This window comes from Microcaecilia unicolor, chromosome 12 (assembly GCF_901765095.1).
Source record: "Microcaecilia unicolor chromosome 12, aMicUni1.1, whole genome shotgun sequence".
In the NCBI taxonomy this organism is placed as follows: Eukaryota; Metazoa; Chordata; class Amphibia; order Gymnophiona; family Siphonopidae; genus Microcaecilia; species Microcaecilia unicolor.
The window spans coordinates 51,168,889-51,187,599 of record NC_044042.1 but is presented as its reverse complement, the minus strand read 5'-3'; the positions used below and the strand labels follow the sequence as shown (position 1 = coordinate 51,187,599).

The 18,711-nt window shown below is 43.4% G+C and overlaps 1 protein-coding gene across 1 annotated transcript in view; it reads left to right on the top strand.

Moving 5' to 3' along the window:
• The window catches only part of ADAMTS8 (ADAM metallopeptidase with thrombospondin type 1 motif 8), a 74,698-nt gene that overhangs the window by 35,000 nt on the left and 20,987 nt on the right, over positions 1-18,711 (top strand). Inside the window, exons 2-6 of the mRNA XM_030221392.1 lie at positions 1,599-1,838; positions 4,568-4,700; positions 9,046-9,213; positions 11,786-12,084; positions 13,955-14,138. Coding sequence (XP_030077252.1) covers positions 1,599-1,838; positions 4,568-4,700; positions 9,046-9,213; positions 11,786-12,084; positions 13,955-14,138 — 1,024 coding nt within the window. The remainder of the gene's footprint in view (positions 1-1,598; positions 1,839-4,567; positions 4,701-9,045; positions 9,214-11,785; positions 12,085-13,954; positions 14,139-18,711) is intronic.

The following is an 18,711-nucleotide window of genomic DNA, read 5'->3' as shown; positions in this document are numbered from 1 at the left end:
AGAGGAGGGGAGTAGAGAAATAGAGATGAGGTTAGAGAGGTCGCGGTGAGATCTGTAGAGTTGGGATAATAGTTGGTGAGGGGGGCCAGGATTGGGATTGATGTCACCAGCTGAGAGTAAGAGAAGGAATAAAAGAGAGCGGAGGAGAGCAGGAGAGGTGTGGCCACGAAGGCGTCGAAGGCGAGAGGCATTTAGGTGGAATGGGGAAGGCAAAATGGACGGAAGAAAGAGGCGGAGATTAAAAGCCAAGAGGGAGGAAGAGGGTAGGAGAGAAGGTGAGGTGATGAAGTCAATGGATGGGAAGTGAGTTCCTGTAGCGGAGAGAGGTAGGGGGTGAGGGAAAAGATTAGGAAGGGACAGAGCTAGGAAGAGAATGTGAATAGGGGCCATAAATGATTAAGGTACTTTAGCAACTGGAAAAAGATTAGATAGAGTGGACCTGGGTGTCACCCCGGAGAAGGCTGTAAGGATATGCAGATGAGCTGCAAGTCCTCCACAGCACCTGAAAGGCAGCCGGTGGTAGAGCTGGGCACCTCTCAGCTGAGGAAAGGCTTACCAGGGGTTAGGCCGAAGCCAGCATTCCTCCCCCTGAGGGTCGCCTGAAAAGGTGAGCAAAAAATGAATACATTTTCTTACACTATCTTAATGCATTCTTTCCTAGATTTCAAGAGCTATCCACTCTTCATCAGGTCAAAGCAAAATGAAGGGAATGTAGCTCTCTGAGCTGCTCAGAAATGTCTAAAATTACTTTAAGAAAAGTAAAGCACCTAGAACGTTTTGGTTGACCTTTAGCTCTTATGTATGTGCAGAGGAGTAGCCTAACGGTTAGAGCAGCACAATAGGAACCACAGAACCCAGGTTCATATCCCACAATGGCTCCTTGTGTCCTTGGGCAAGCAACCTAATACTCTGTTGGTCAGGGGTGGCACTAGCAACCTCACCCCATTTAGTCTCCATTCACATCTTACCACTTGTGGGCAACAACAACAAAACTTCCATAGGGAGTAGAGGAATGCCTAGTGGTTAGAGCACCAGCCTTGACATCCAGCAGTGGCAGGTTCAAATCTCAGTGCTGCTTCTTGTGATCTTAGGCAAGTCACTTAACCCTCCATTACTTCAGGTACAGACTTAGATTGTAAACCCTCTTAGGACAGGGAACTACCTAATGTATCTGAATGTAACTCACCTTGAGCTACTACTAAAAAAGGTGTGAGCAAAATCCAAATAAATTAATATCCACATGAATCAACTGCATTATTTTATATAATGTTTGTAATTTATGTTTAGTGCAAGACCAAATAATTGTGAACACACTGTAAAGATTTTCTTCCAGATCTGTCTATAAGTCCTTGGTCTTCACTCCCAGTCCTCAAGAGCTGCCACCAGGTCAGGTTTTCAGTATAACTCTAATGAGCATGCATGACAGAGATGTGCATACAATGGAGCTAGTAGGCATGCAAAGTCTCTCATGCATATTCATTAGGAGTATCCTGTAAACCTGGCCCCCTGATGTCCCTTGAGGACTGGGAGTATAGACAAAAGCTATAGGTTCTTTTTAAGAGGTTTTAACTGTCGGCCTCTTTCCTTTCTTTCTGTAGAACCACATTTTAACTCTGATGTCTGTAGCATCCCGTATCTATAAGCACCCGAGTTTGAAGAACTCAGTCAGCCTTGTGGTGGTGAAAGTGATGGTGGTGGAGGATGAGGAAGTGGGACCAGAGGTATCTGAAAATGGAGGACTTACTCTTCGCAATTTCTGCAACTGGCAAAAGACCTTCAACCCCCCGAGTGATCGTCACCCTGAGCACTATGACACTGCCATTTTGCTCACCAGACAGGTATGGGCAGTTAGAACATGCATATGTACCCTGTTGTTTGCAGGGTTTAGACAGAAAGCCCTGGGAGAGTGTTAGGGGGTAGCCTACTGCTTTATCATTCCCTTTGATTTAATTTTAAAATATGACCCTTTACATGTTCAGGTGGATTTCAGTTGAATTTATAATGCAGATACTGCATCAGTTAAAGTTTAATTAATTTATAATGTGCTTTTCACCAACACACAGTGTGTGAGGGAAGGGAAGGAGATAGAGAATCCTATAGAGCCTATAGAGGCTCAGACTTAACAGAGAAAGAATGAGAGGAAATGAGGACTGATGAAAGAGAAACAGAAGAGAAAAATAAGTGGGGAAAGAGAGATAACTAGAGTGTGAACTAGAGATGGAAAAGTAGTCATAGCGAAAAAGGAGTAGGTGCCAGAAGAAAAGTCAGATGTGAAGAGAAGGACAAAGAGCAAGTATGTCGTGATTCATGGAGCAGTACAAGCCTTCCACATCTGATGATTAGCAGTAGTAAAGGAATGTTCACTCTGGCACAAAACCCATGAGTTGAATCTGAACCAAGAAGCTTTTTTCATTCCTTTCTAATTTGTCTGGGTCACCAAAAGCTGCAGAACAAGCTGCCATGAGCCATGAGTCATGCAGGCCAGTTGTCCGCGGGGGGACTAGTGGTCTTCTATCATGTGATCCAGGAGGAAAAAGGGCCAGTCATTGAAATCAATGTAAATTTCATTGAAGATTCTACAGCCTCTGGGACTTGAGCATGGAACTCAGCCATCCACAGTGGGGTGCTGAGGGGAGAGTTGGATTCCATGAATTCCAAGCCCAAGTGCCAAGAGCAACGCAGCTGAGGTACTTGTTTTTGTTTTTATTTTTGTTTTGCATTTTTTTGTTTTCTGGCACACACATTTTCCATCTCATTGTCTTGGATGATGGGTGTTCCATGAAATATTTCTTGTTTATTGACATGAAATGGGGGTGATCAGTAAGGTTTCATAAGTACATAAGTACGTAAGTATTGCCATACTATCAAGCCCAGCATCCTATTCCAACAGTGGCCAATCCAGGTTACAAGTACCTGGCAAGATCCTAAAACAGTACAATTCATTTTATGCTGCTTATTCTAGTGGATTTTCCCCAAGTCCTATGGACTTTTCCTTTTAGAAGCCATCAAAATCTTTTTCAAACCCAGCTAAGCTAACTGCTTTTACTAAATTCTCTGGCAACAAATTCCAGAGTTTAATTACACGTTGAGTGAAGAAAAAAGTTCTCCAATTCATTTTAAAGTGTAAACTTAGTAGCTTCATTGTATTTATCCTAGTCCTAGTATTTTTGGAAAGAGTAAGCAAGCGATTCACGTCTACCCATTCCACTCCACTCATTATTTTATAGACCTCTATCATATCTCCCCTCAGCCATCATTTTTGTCGCTCTTCTCTGTACCTTTTCTAATTCCAGTATATCTTTTTTGAGATGCGGTGACCAGAATTACACACTATATGCGAGGTGCGGTCGCACTATGGAGTGATACAAAGGCATTATAACATCCTCATTTTTGTTTTCCATTCCTTTCCTAATAATACCCAACATTCTATTTGCTTTCTTAGCCACCACTGCCACCACACACTGAGCAGAGGGTTTCAATATATCATCAACGATGATGCTTAGATGCCTTTCCTAGTCGGAGACTCCTAATGTGGAACCTTGCATTACGTAGCTATAGTTCAGGTTCCTCTTTTCCACATGCATCACTTTGCAGTTGCTCATATTAAATGTCATCTGCCATTTAGATGCCCAGTCTCCCAGTCTCGTAAGGTCCTCTTGTAATTAATTACCTCACTAGTTACTCCCATCTCTAGATCATTTATAAATATGTTAAAAAGCACTGGTCCCAGCACAGACCCCTGGGGAACCCCACTATCTACTCTTTTCCATTGAGAATACTGACCAGGTTGTGGTGACATAGGAAATGTCAACAATATATCCCATGTGGTTGCATGTCATTAAACAAAAACAAGCAGAAAAAAAACACATTTTGTGTTTTCTCATTTGTCGATAATAGTGCACATCATTTTGGAAAGAGTGTTCCCTTTTTGCAAATAGTGTACACACGCATGAACCATCACACATGTACAAACCATCATACATGCACAAACTATCTGGAAAAAGAGTGTAATCTTTCCAAAATTGTGTACCCTCTTTACAAATAGTTTGTACTATTTGCAAAGGAGACACACTATTTCCAAAGAGATTGCATTCTTAATGACATTGCCTCGAAATGAAAATGAAGACTAATCAAAGCCTAAGAAAACGAACAACGCTGCAAACAACACTGGAAACTAATGAAATGAAAATTTTGGGGCTGCCCATCCTTAGTAATAATAATAGTAATAACAAAATAGGGAGATACCAGAATGATACTATCGTCTCCACCAGGTACATAACATTTTAGGAACAGAGATTGTCACTAAATAGCTGACATACTTTTTCACTCACCCATAACTGCTTCGTTCTACAATTCAACAAGGCAGCCTCCCGTCATTTTGGAATTCCATATTATTTAGTTAAAAGAGAGGTTAAGTTTTGAAATAGACTGTGATGAGATACCACCTGGTATTGATTTAGTCTGCTTACACAACTTGGGGGCTTCTGGAAGAATTAGGGAAGGGTTTGTTACGAAAGTAATACTTCAGTCATTTTTATTTATGTATTTATTTTGCTTTGGGCTATAGGACTTTTGTGGGCATCAGAGCTGTGATACCCTGGGAGTGGCAGACATAGGAACAATGTGTGACCCCAACAGAAGCTGTTCTGTCATCGAAGATGATGGGCTTCAAGCAGCCTACACATTGGCTCATGAGTTGGGTAAGTCAGAAGAAGAGTCTCCTTTAATTTCATGGAATTTTTACATGGATTGACATTGGTATTTTAACGTAACTCCTAGATTTGCTGTTTCTAGTTTTAAGTCTTTTGTTATCCCCATGGAACTGTGAAGGTTTTTTGTGGAATATAAGACCCGCGATGTAATGGAATGTGACTGCTCTTGAAGAAGAGTAGTTCTATAATCAGCATTTCCAGAGAGAGGTGTTAGGCAATGTCTCTTCTTGCAGCTGCACCATCTTTGTCTGCTACATGACTTGTCTTGCTTCACTATCATTATGACCTTGTTGAGAAGCAAAGAATATAAGCTATTCCATGCTGGATCAGACAAAGCTGGCATAAGCAGGGGTGCAAATTAGGCAATTGCTCTGGGTTTCCAGTTCACAGAGGGCCTCTTCAAAGCTGAAGAAGGAAGTGTCTTCTATGGAGCTTTGGGCCCCATCCAAAATCTCTGCCCTGTGCCCCAGCATACATAACACTGGCCCTGCAGATAAGGTCTCTAGGCCAGCATCCTGTTCAGGGGCATAGCCAGACAACAGATTGTGGGTGGGCCTAGGCAAGAAGTGGGTGGGCACCAAGTGTTCTTCCCCCCCGCCCCCCCCCCCCCCCCCCCCACCACCACTACCATCACCACCACCAAAAAAATATCTAAGCTGGCAGGAAAACGCTTCTTTCCACCTTGGCAGTCTGCAAAGGCATGCGCTGAAAACTGAGCATGTGCAGGTTCCGGTATCGTTGAGAGTAGCGTTTTTGTTACCATTAGGCAGAAGTCTTCAGCTGGTGGAGCTTGGGATCCCCACCAGCTACCACTAAACTTGTGCTACTGTTGGGTGGGCCTAAACTCTAAGTAGGTGGGCCCTGGCCCACCCAGGCCCACCTGTGGCTACGCCACTGATCCTGTTTCAAAGAGCAACCAATCCAGGACACAAGTACACGTTAGATCCTAAAAATTAGATCCATTTCGTGTTGTTCTCTCCCGGGGATGAGCAGTAGCTTCTCCAAGTTTTCCTGACTATTATGTACATTTTCTTCAGGAAGTTGTGGAAATCCTTTGTAAATCCAGCTATGCTAAAAGCCATGACCACATCTTCTGGCAACTAACCCCACAGCTTGACAGAACATTGAGTGAAAAAAAAAAGAGTTTCCTAGTTTTCATGGTAGAGAATGACACGGGGATAAAATTTGTCCCCGTCCCCACCCTGTCTTCATGGGTTCTGTCTCCATCCCCACCCCGTCCCCGCAGGCCCTGTCTCCATCCCCGCAGGTTCTGTCCCTGTCCCCACCCCATCCCCATGGGCTCTGTTCTCAGCTACAGAAGCCTCAAACAGTTATGATTTTATATTTAAATCTTTTTATTAAAGTATAAAAAGGAACAATATGCTGTGCAACTGTTGTGTATAAATTACAAGTAGAAAACAATAATAACAACTAGCAGCTATAATAACCCTCCCATCACCACTAAACTGTCCCCTCCCAACCCTAACAATAGCTGGCTTTGACTACCCCAAGGAATCCTAATCTACCCTGTTAAATTGTCCAGGGGTACAAAATGCAACCCGTTCTGTATGCCCTAGAGGGGAGATTTTTAAATCTGTGGACGAATAAGAAGTCACCAACAATTCAGTCTAGCTCTCCTGTCTTCCACAGTCCCTCCTTCAATAGAATGTCTTCTTAGAAGATGTGCTGGTAGCAGGATGAACAGGATTCCCCATGCAAATTTTGCTAGCTGTAGCTAACATGTTTGCTTGTTTTTCCAAAAAATAAAAATATTGTCGTCTGCGTCAATCAAACATGAATAACAGTCCAGTTCATCAACAGGCTTCAAAGTAGAAAGTGACATGGGGACAAAGTTTGCCCCTGCCCTCACTGGCTCTGTCCCCGTCCCCATGGGATCTGTCCCTGCCCCGTCCCTGCGGTTACTATGGATCCCCAGCCCCGGCCCCCGTCTATTTCATGGTGTGTTTGCTGTTAAATAACCATTCTACATTTACCTGTTCAGCTCGTTCATGATTTTATAGTCCTTCTTCTGAACACGTCCTCTCCATTATCTCATCTCCAAGCTGAAGCACCAGTTTATACTTTCTTCACAAGAAGGTCATTCTGTCTGCTTCTTCATGTTAGCTTCCCTTTGCTGTATTTTGATCTCATTTTCTAATGGCTCTGCATTAGCTTCTTATCTGCTTTCATGTGGAGGAGCAGCGTAATGGTTAGACTGGTGGACCAGGATTCAAATCGCACCAATAGGGCAACTCATGTAATCCTCTTACTATGTAAGGTATAAATGTTTTACAGAATCATGCTTAGGTGGAATTTTGGCATTTAAGCATATATTTGGTGTGTTAATGTTAGCACCCAATTTGTAGAAATACCCTCAGTACCTGTCCACATCCCTAAACATCTCCTTACTACATATATTTTTTTTTGTCCAAAGGAGACAGGAGCAATTCACATTTGTTCTGTTGGTTCTGGATTTCAAAATAGCTCTGGCCTTAGAGCTGGCTGGGTCCATTTTAAAATACAGAATCAGGTAGAGCAGGAGCAAGTGCAATTTCACCTTCCTTTCTTTGGATCATAGGTTAGAGAAGGGCAGGATTAACTCTGTGGTAGGTCCTAGGCCAGGGTTCCCAAACATTTTGGTTCACGGCACCTCCCCCCCCCCCCCCTCCCCAGCCACATGGGTCTCCACACCACCACCCCCCACATGGGTCTCCCTTTCCCTGCGGCCCCCTCCTGTCACACCAGCACACTTCTGCCTCCCTGCAGCCCCCTCTTCTCACCTCTGCCTTCCCTAAATCCAGCATCGCTCGCTACCTTCCTTCCTGCAGGTCCAGGATCGCTGCCACTTCCTTCTCCTTCCCCCGCCGCCACTGCAGTGCTTGAAGCTTACATTTTCAGGCTGTCCACGATTCACACAGGCACACCGGGGCCTTCCCGGTCTGCTGCATCCGACCCTCTCTGATGTAACTTCCTGTTGCAAGGGACGGACACAGCAGAGGGAAGTCCCCACAGTGCCTGTGTGAATTGTGGATGGCCTAAAAATGTAAGCTGCAAGCACTGCTGCGGTGACAGGGGAAGAAGCAGGAAGCGTCAGATGCTGGACCTGCGGGAGGGGGAAAGTAGGGAGCGATGCGCCGCAGTACCCCTGAAAGTTCGCTGCAGCACACCAGGATGCTGCGGAGCACAGTTTGGGAATCACTGTCCTAGGTAAACAAGCATACCGGGCCCCCCCCCCCCCCCCCCCATTATAACAAAAATGCATTTTAAAACTCCCACAAATAAGGGCCTAAATTGTTCTGACTGCAGAGTAAAACCAGCAGAGGAGGAAGTAGTACCGTAGTAATAACCACAGCTCATCACCTTCTCCTGCCCAGTAGAAGACAATGCACACAGAATGGGAACACTGCTCCCTCTAAGCTGAGCAGGGGTCCTCCACTTCCAGTCCTGCCAGTTGGGGGTGCTGTTTCACTGTCACATTTTCCAAAGTGAGGGATAGGCAAGTTCTGCAGGATTGCAAGGAACTTGCCTGTCCCTAGCAGGGGCGTAGCCAGACCTCGGCAGGAGCCTAAGGTGGGGGGCACATTTTAGCCCGCCTCCCCCAGCCGCCAGCCCCCTTCCACCGCCGACCCTCCTCCGCCACTTTCGGACCACCACCGACGACCCTCCCCCGCCGCCGCCGTGCATGCAGGACGTCAGTCAGGACTCACGGCACAGATCAGCGAACACGCTGGAGACCGGTGCTGAAGAAGACTAAGGCTGGCAGGGGTTGGGGACCCCTGCCAGCAAAGATACCTGGCGGCGGTGGGGGAGGGTCGGCGGCGGGGGGAGGGGGGTCGAAAGTGGCGGGGGGGGGGGGTCGAAAGTAGAGGGGGCCAGGGCTAAATCTGTGAGGGTCCATGCCCCGCCTAGCTACGCCCTGGTCCATAGCAATTGAAAACACAATATTGAAGTACCACCCCCACTGCTAGCAATGCAGTTGCAGGACCCCTGCTCAGCTTAGAGGGATCAGCGGATGGGAAGACCTTACATACCTCTGCAAGCTATGATTACTGTGATAAACCTTACCATCCAAGTTGCACTCTCAGGCCATTGGAAAATCCCACAGATATCTCTCATTTAGAAACCTTCAAGCACTTTCTGTTTCCTTGGCCCTCTTGGTTTCCAGGGCACTTTGACTTATGGAGAGTTCTTTAGGATGCTGAATTGAGCCATTCAGAGCTTTCAGTGAAGAGGAGGCATTTTAATGTGGGCCATGGAAATGCAATGTGTCCTTCTCTCCCCTCTCTTACTCCCAAATCTAAACAGTTTGGTTCTTTCCCTTCTTCATCCATAGGACATGTGCTTAGCATGCCCCACGATGACTCCAAGATTTGTGAGCGTCTCTTCGGGCATTTGGGAAAGCATCACATGATGGCACCTCTGTTTATCCAGCTAAACAAAACCCTGCCCTGGTCCCCGTGCAGTGCCATGTACATCACTGATTTTCTGGACAGTGGACATGGTAAGAATCTCTGGAGTTAATCCATTTCTCACTTTTTTTATTTTTATTTTATTAGTTTCTTTGTAACATTCTCCTTCTCTCTTTCTCTCTCTCGCTCTCTCTCTCTCTCTTTCCCTGTTATATATATGTCCATCCCTTTCTCTAAGAAGATCTGTCCATTTTCTTTATTCTTCTTTATGTACATATAAGCTTTTATAACTTTTTTGTCCTTTTGATATTTTTCCATTTTAGTCTGCATCTCTTCATCTAGTTCTTCCTCCTTCTTTCCCTTCATCTTCCCTCCAGCCTCCAGCACATACATCACCTTAATATAATCTGATCCCTGCCAACCTCTGTATTCCCAGAATGGCACCTTCTAGGGTTATGCAGGGCTTTTTTTTTTTTCATTTTGTTTTTAAATACTGTTTCATTGGTTGGGTGTTTTGTTTTCCTTTTGGTTTGTGGGGGCTTGTTTCATTGCTACTGCATACAGTTTTGCAATCATACGCACTAAAAATAAAACACTGCCAAAATGATCAAAAAGTCTCTCTCTTTCCCCACCCCCAACAGATTTACTGCCACAACCCCATGCCTCTGGAGTTTATCTTCACATCTTACAGCATCCATATGTGAAAAAGGGGCAGGAGCAATCCCCAGTCCCTCCTTCTCTATCCAAGCTGTAGTACCATAAGAATAAATATAAAATTTGCCTTACTGGCTCAGACCAAGGATCCATCTAGTCCAGTATCCTGTTTGTAATCATGACCAGTCCAGGTCACAAGTACATGGCAGAGTCCCAAAAAGTAGGAAGATTTCATACTGCTTAACCTCAGGGATAAATTGGTTTTACCTAGGTCTACGTTAAAAAGGGTTTATGGACTTTTCCTCCAGGAATTGGCCCAAACCATTTAGAAATCCTGCTATATTAAGGGGTCCTTTTACTAAGGTGCACTGAAAAATGGCTTGCGGTAGAGTAGACACGTGTTTTTGGCGCGCGCAGAATTATTTTTCAGCGCACCTACAAAAATGCCTTTTTAAAATTTTTGCCAAAAATGGATGTGCTGCAAAATGAAAATTGCCGCATGTCCATTTTGGGTCTGAGATCTTACCACAAGCCATTGACCTAGCGGTAAGGTCTTATGTGGTAACCAGGCAGTAATGGTCTACACGCATCAAATGCCACTTGACGCGCGTAGCTGCTGCGCATCAGAAAATAAAAATATTTTTCAGACGTGCATAGCAGATGCGCGCCAAAATTGGAATTACCGCAAGGGCCACACGGTAACCGGGCAGTAACTGCAATTTGGTGCACGTTGGGTGTGCATAGACACCTACGCGTCTTAGTAAAAGGGCCCCTAACTGCTTACGCTACTATGTAACTTCATGGAATGTCCCCTAGTCTGTCTACTTTTTGAAGGAGTGAACAACTGATTCACATTTACCGTTTTCACTCCATTCAGGATTTTATAGGCTTCTATGATATCTTCCCTCAGCCAGCTCATCTCCAAACTGAAGAGCCCAGGGTTTTGGAATTTCTTTGTTACTAGTAAAAAAGGCCCGTTTCTGACACAATTGAAACGGGCGCTAGCAAGGTTTTCCTCGGAGTGTGTATGTTTGAGAGAGTGTATGTGAGAGTGACTGTGTGAGAGAGAAAGAGAGAGAGTGAATCTGCGAGTGTGTGTGTGTGACAGAGAGAGTGAGACTGGGTGCGAGTGTCCCATCCAGTTCCAGTGTCCTCCCTTCCTCCGTGTTCCCCCTCCCTCCCTCCGAGTTTTTTTCTTTTTTTTTTTTAGTTTTTGTATAGGTGGTGCATTCCCGCCCTCCTCCCCTCTCATCCCCTCCTCCAAGTTCCAGACCCCTCCTCCCTCCCTCCCCCCGAGTTCCAGATCCCCACCTCCTCCCTCCCTCCCTCCAAATTCCAGACCCCCCTCTGAGTTCCAGGCCACTCCCGCTCTCCGAGTTCCAGACCCCACCTCCCTGCCTCCCTCCCTCCAAATTCCAGATTCCCTCCCTCCACCCCTCCCCCTCCGAATTCCAGATCCCCCTCTGAGTTCCAGGCCACTCCCGCTCTCCGAGTTCCAGACCCCACCTCCCTGCCTCCCTCCCTCCGATTTGCAGACCCCCCTTCCTCCAATTTCCCGACCCCCCCTCGGAGTTCCTGACCCCTGGATCCCCCTGCCGCGACCCTCTCGAGCCCCCCCTTCCCACTGCCAACCCTAAGGGCTTCGGAGCCCATCTGTGAAGAAAGTTACGGACACAGGCAGGCCGACGCATAGAATGTTGGAGGTGAGAATTATTATATAGGATATGGCCTGAACCTAAAAAAAAATTTTTTTTAAAGAGAGAGAGACAAACAAGCATGAACAAAATATTGTTTTTTTCTGTATTAAAATCAAAATGAAACAACATAGGAAGTTCTGTTGCAATGTTTCTGTTTCATGTCCAATGAAAGCACATCACTGTCATCTTCTGCAACTGTCTACAAATGCCCCTTTGACCTTTGGAAATAAATGTTTTGGATTAGCCTTATCTCATTGGGACTGTGCAGCCAACACACCTTTTCGGATTGTTTTTTTTTTTTTTTTAACAATAGGAGACTGCCTTCTTGATGCTCCAGCCACACCTATCCCACTGCCTGCAGATCTCCCCGGCCAGTATGGCATGTATGATTTAAACCGCCAGTGCCAGCAAGTCTTTGGGGGAGAATTCCAGCACTGTCCAAACACAACTGAGGAGGACATTTGCTCACAGCTCTGGTGCAGGATAGAAGGTGAACTCCTCTGTCACACCAAAAATGGTAGTTTGCCTTGGGCAGATGGAACATCCTGTGGAACCCACAAGCTCTGTTGGGACGGTGTATGCCTGGCACAGGAAGAGGTGGTAAGACCTAAGGTACTCAAATTGACAATTGTTAAGAAGCATTTCACATCCCATAAAATAATCATTACCAACTGCTTCTATTGGTAAGTTTTTCCTGGAGGGGATTGAAGTATCAAAGGGAGCATTGGCATCAGTGGAACCTGAAATTGAGACTCTGAGATTAACAGCTCTGTACAACAAGTTAGGTTGTATTTCCAAACTGTGCAGCCAAAATTACTGGTTTGTATCACCAGGTTGACATTCTTAGTTACATGAGATTCATTGTACTCCCCCTGCCCCCCTCCAATTAGCACAACCACATAGCCTACAAGGGAAAATGTGATTTAACTCTGGGTTTTAACTTCTGTTTCAAAGCATTCTGTGACTGAACAAACTGTGCCCAGTGGCCTGGAGGTGGCCACACCTGCAAATTAACCAGAAAATGCATGGCCTATCACTTAGGAGGCGGGTGCCAATCTCTGCACTGTGTGCCACTTTTCAGTGTTCATGTGTGAAGCTCTACCAGTGCCAGTTTAGGGCAAGAGGCGTAAAAATATTGTCCTAGATTGAAATCAACACAAAGCATTAAATAGTACTGTCAAATTAACAGGTCTGTGCAGATACAAGTCCAGCCCAATCATAGCAACTCAGTCTAAATAAAAAGAAGCAGCAGTCTGTGGACAAATTTTACATTTTAACAAGTGGTTTTATGCAGATGTTCAAGAACCAACATGTTTGCTAACTGTGCAAATAATTAGGCAAACAGTATATTACCAAAAATAAAATTCTGCAACAATTATTTCATGCTATTTAAACTGTTAATCTAATGTTTGCACAAGTCATTAAGGTCTCTTGATCGACTACCACAAAGTTTTGTTTCTCACTCACTCATTTCTAGATTTCTATACATTTGAAATACATTTTAGGGAGCTTTCATACTTAGGACTTTGTTTACTAAGGTGCGCTAGTGTTTTTAGTGCATGCTAAATGCTAGAGTCGCCCATATGTTCCTATGGGTGAATTAGCGTTTAACGAACACTAAAAATGCTAGCGCACCCTTAGCATGGCTTAGTAAACAGGGCCCAATGTAATCTACTCTTGGCCCCTACCTTCAAAAAAAAAACTTTTTGAAATGTGATGATTTTCAGTAATTTTGTTGGAGATGTAAGGTGTTTTGATTTCCAAAGACTTTGGTAAAATACACAGACAGAAAATATTCAATGCTCCGATGAATGTATCGTCTAAAAAGGCCAGACAACCAAATAATGCAGAATTCAAGAATTGTAAATGTCAGCATTTCTGCAAAATGTAGATCCTGTAAATGCCAAAACCCCAGATCCACTAACAAACTGAAAGGATAAAAATTCAGCTAGTTTGTGCATTAGAAATCAATTTATGGCGGTAAAATCTGAGATTAACATGTTTTAATGAGGGACTTTCCTGTGCACTAAACCCAGATTTAATGTGGCACTTTGTCAGGGTTTTTACTTAGTTTTTTGGGGTTTTTTGCAGGTCATGAGCTAATGTTCCCATTAACATGTGATACCTGCAAAAAGTTAATATGGGGGCATTGACCGTCTCCTATCTAGGAAGCACTAAATGCTCCCATGTTAACTCTGCGTTATCCAGTTAACATGTGCTATTGATAACACGCTAGCTGGGTAACACAGGAACACCCACTATCTGCCCTTGACACACCCCCTTCAAAAATATATTTTTTTAATTTGGTAATGCACAGGTTAGCGCACGCAAACAGGCAAAATATCACAAAACACTTTAACGCATTTCTGTGGTAGCCTGTTTGTGTGCACTAACCACATGTTAAAGGCTTAATGCTCTTTAATAAAATATCTCCTATATAAAACATTACAACATTTTTGTTTAAAATGTTTCTGTATTACAGGTGATAGTGAATGGAAACTGGGGAGCCTGGAGTCCCTGGGGTGAATGTTCCCGTACCTGTGGAGGAGGGGTACACTTCTCATATAGAGAATGCAACAACCCAGAGCCTCAAAATGGAGGGAAATACTGTGAAGGCCAAAGAGTGAAGTACCAGTCATGCAACTTTGAGGAATGCCTGCCAAGGGGTAAATCACCCTTTAATATTGCACTACCAAATGTATTTGCATAGAACCTTCCACCTCAACCTGTGTTTAGGGAAGGTACATGCAATTAAAATCAGAATTCCCAACCTTAGTCCTTGAGGTTTGCCAAATATTTGGTCTTCCAGCTGGCCAAGCCATGATAATTACTGTGGCTGTCAGATCAAATGCAGAAATGTCTGATGAACCCTCATAGTAGACATTCTGGAAACCAGATATGAGTGCAACCTCCCAAGGTCTTGTATGTCTGAGCTAGCTGAAAGGATGTCTTGTTTCCAGTGGAAAAACCAACCTGCCTGCTGACTGAACCTATCAGGATTACTATATCATGAACTTTTTTTGGAGTTTGGCAAAACAAGCCTTCTGGAATTCAGAATTCTATATACTTTACAACAAAAGGACTAGAGACCCCAGAATAATTAGGAATGGGCATTTAGCAAATAGGACCAGTAATCTTGGTGTTAATTAGCAATGCGTAGAAGGAAGAAAATGTGCTGTAGCCAAATAAAGTGATAAAATGGCAAATCCAGTGTCCTACTGAGTCAGGCACTAGAGCTGATGGACAAAAGGTTCACAGTCATACTTGAACCAATACACAATTCATTCAGGTTTGCATTTCATTGGAAATTTTACATTTCATCCAAATCTGCTAGGGGCAAATCTGTTATCTTTCTTCCCAATGGATCTCTTTGAAAATGAGAGGAAGTCTGAGAAGCCCAATGCCTAATTGAAAAATAATTCTACTTCATGTTTGCAGAAAAGCCAGATGTAAATTCCATGAAATCTACTTTTGATTCTTCTTTTTTTTTCCTAAAAAAAGCTTGATGAATGTTTTGACAGAATCAATTTTTCTCCAGAATCATCAAGTCTATCTTGCTTCTATTTTTGCCTGGCCTCTACTGAGTAAGTTAGATTTAAATTTTTATGATTCCATAAGCCTTCCTTCCTAATGTATTTTCTCTATTTATGACATTTCCTAGCCCAGCAGTTGCAATGAAAGTCTTTGGCCAGGAGCCACATACCACGATTACCTTTGCAACCTAATATATGTATAGCTTAGTTCCAGCCTGTAGATGGCACCACTCAGCAGTAGTTGGGCTTCCCCTTTCACCTCTTCCACACCATAAGCACTGCTTCTGCCACATCTTCAGCACCGCCCAACCTGGAGAGCAAAAGCTAGCCTTACTGGTAAACTACCAGTTTGACCCCATTAAACACATATTGAAGAGGTGCTGATTGCAGGGGGACAGGACGGGCATAACTAAGGATTCAGCATTACATCCAACTTAGGGGACCTTTTACTAAGCTGTGTAAGCGTGTACATGCGCCCAACATGCACCAATTTGGAGTTACCGCCCAGCTACCGCATGGCTCTTGCAGTAATTTCATTTTTGGTGTGCATCTGATACGCATATCCGAAAAAAATCATTTTTATTTTCTGACGCGCGTCCACTACACGCGCCAAGTGCCGTTTCACGTGCTAATTTACCGCTAAGTCAATGGCTGGCGGTAAAGTTTCAGACCCAAAATGGACGTGCACCAATTTTTATTTTGCCGCACGTCCATTCTTGACAAAAATTTTAAAAAGGCATTTTTTTTTTGCAGGCGCGCTGAAAAATTTATTTTATTTATTTATTTACGTCAATTTATATACCGTATCTTATTGCTACTGCAAGACAGAACGGTTTACAATTTATAAAAATGGATCTGCGCACGCCCAAAACACAAGCCTACACTAGCGCAGCCCATTTTTCAGCGCACCTTAGTAAGAGGGACCCCTTAGGCAATGGCCTTTGTAAGCCACCAACAGGTTTCATGTTTGAGACAGCTAAACTATGCAAGTTAACCTGAATCAAACACCAATTCGTACAGATGTATTACATGAATATTAACTGTAAAGAGCTCAAAATTGCCAATCTGTTAGTGGAAAACAAGGAGCAGAGATAAAGACCACTAACCTGATCCCATATTTCATTTTAAATCAAGCTTTCATTGAATCCGATCATTCCTTTTGCTCTGAGAAATATCCTTATTTTCAGAGATCTGTTGGATAATGGTCCTTAATAATTTATTTCTAAGTGTAGTTCTCTTTACCTAGTTTGGCAAGAGATTGAGTATGTGTGCCATTTGAGTAATGATTGATCACCATGGACATCTGGTTGATATTCACTCCTGGTACAGGACTGAAAGAGTTTTAAATTTGAGACATGTGGAGGGGCATTTCTGATATGACATCTAAATCCGATTTTGGACGTTTTGCAAAAAACATACCCTCAACACGCCCCCTTGAAATTTGGATGAACTGTGGAGCAAAACATCTAAAATTGGGGTGTTGAAAATCACAACTTGGATATTTTTGAGAGAAAACCATCTTTCTGCCACCTTATGATGTTCTTTGTTTTATTGTTTTGGAAATGAACCCCTGGATTTCCCAAGTGTTCAACTACCAATCTACACTACCAGCTTACATAAAGTTCAGTTTATACTTCAGCTAGCATGAATATTATTTTTTTTATTACTTATGGTCAACTGTGTGCATTGCTATAATAGTTATTAATGCAGACACATTCAAGCCTGGATTTAAGATTTTGGTACCCACAGGCAAGACCCGTCAACAGATTCCAGGGACATCAGAAATCCTAAAAACTGGAGAGCCAGGAGAGAAGTAGATGAAGATCATAGTGCTGCTGCCTAACCTTAAAGTAAGCAGGACTAATTTGGCACCTAGGCAATTGCCTATGCCTAAATCCAAACTTGCTATAATTATAAACACCTTAGAACCCAATTTCAAGAACCTCAGCAGTACCACTATATTAGTTCATAAAAGTCATTGCTACCTAAGCGTTATGTACCAAATCATCATCAGTTCTAAATTTTAAAACAAATTTTTAATCATTAACTTTCTTAATTTGTATTCTAGTTCACTAACTTAATACATAAATGTAAAAATCGGAACAGCGCTTAGCTCAATCATAAGCAGTAGTAATAGCAATGGTAGGAGCTTTCAAGCTAGTTTCCAGCATTAGTATGGGAACTACTTGCCGACATTCGAACCTGAACACATTGATGCAGTGATTCCAAACAAGGATAGATATAATACATAAGTAAATACCCTTGTCCAAAGAGATTATGCTCAGGGACTGCATGTCCTCTACCTGTAAGGGAAAAAAACACAAAACTATAAACATCCCCTGGTTTGAAGAAGTAGGGTGGACCCTTGCCTCTGCTGTGCTTCTTTTGGACACATGTCATTCCCACTCAGACATCAACTTGTTCACAGAATGCTTGTCCCTCATGTGAATCTACTTCCAGAGTAGCAATAGCAAGACCCATTATTCAGTGCAAATATACACATTTATTTCAGACGTTAATCAAACTTGTATATTATTAATTGGATGGATGGAAAATGATTACAATTGAGGCGAGACAGTGAGTTGTTGAGAAAATTAACCACCTGCTTCTTACCTTGGGAGTATTGTGGCATTCAAAATTCCTTTATATTCTCCTTCTTCTCCCTCCCTTCCCTCCCTTCTGTTAAATAGTAAAGTGGTAAGAGGAGAAAATAGTCCATAGAGCAGGATAAGAACATAAGCATTGCTATACTGAGATAGAGTGAAGGTCCATCAAGCCCAATTTTCTATTTCCAACAGAGGCCAACCCAGGTCACAAGTAAAACAGATTTTATGCAACTTATCCTAGAAATAAGCAGTGGATTTTCCCAAGTCCTTCTTACTAATGGATTATGTACAGTACTTTTCTTTTAGGAAATTATCTAAACCGTTTTTAAACATTGCCAAGCTAAGGGGCCCTTTTACAAAGGTGCGGGAGGACTAACGCTCAGGTAGCATGTGCTCAGTTGGCACTACCGCCACGGTCACATGTGCGCCTAGTGGTAATTCGGATTTTTGACGTGAGCCGAATCCTGCAGTAGACAATAAGTACAAAAGTATTGCCATACTGGGACAGACCAAAGGTCCATTAAACCCCTAGCATCCTATTCCAACAGTTGCCAATCCAAGTCATAAGTACCTGGCAAGATCCCCAAAAAGTACAATACATTTTATGCTGCTTATCATAGAAATCAGCAGTGGATTTTGCTCATGTCCATTTGTATTTTGTATAGCGGAGAGCATTTCCGGCGGTAACCGGCAGTGTATCCACATTAGCGCGCACTGCATGGTTACCACGTGGGTAGCACATGAGCCCTTACCACTAGGTCAATAGGAGGTGGTAAGGGCTCAGGCCATAAATAGGCACACGCTAATTATAATATTAGCGCAGGCCCATTTCCCAACCCATTAAAAAATTGCCTTTTTCCCAGCCGCAATACAAAATGGCCCAACACGTGCCTAAAAGACGCCCCCACACTACCACAGGCCATTTTTTTACCACGGCTTTGTAAAAGGACCCCTAACTGCTTTTACCACATTCTCTGGCAATGAATTCCAGAGATTAATTTCACGTTGAGTGAAGAAACATTTTCTCCAGTTTGTTTTAAATTTACTACTTAGTAGCTTCATTGTGTGCCCCCTAGTCCAAGTACCTTTGGAAAGAGTAA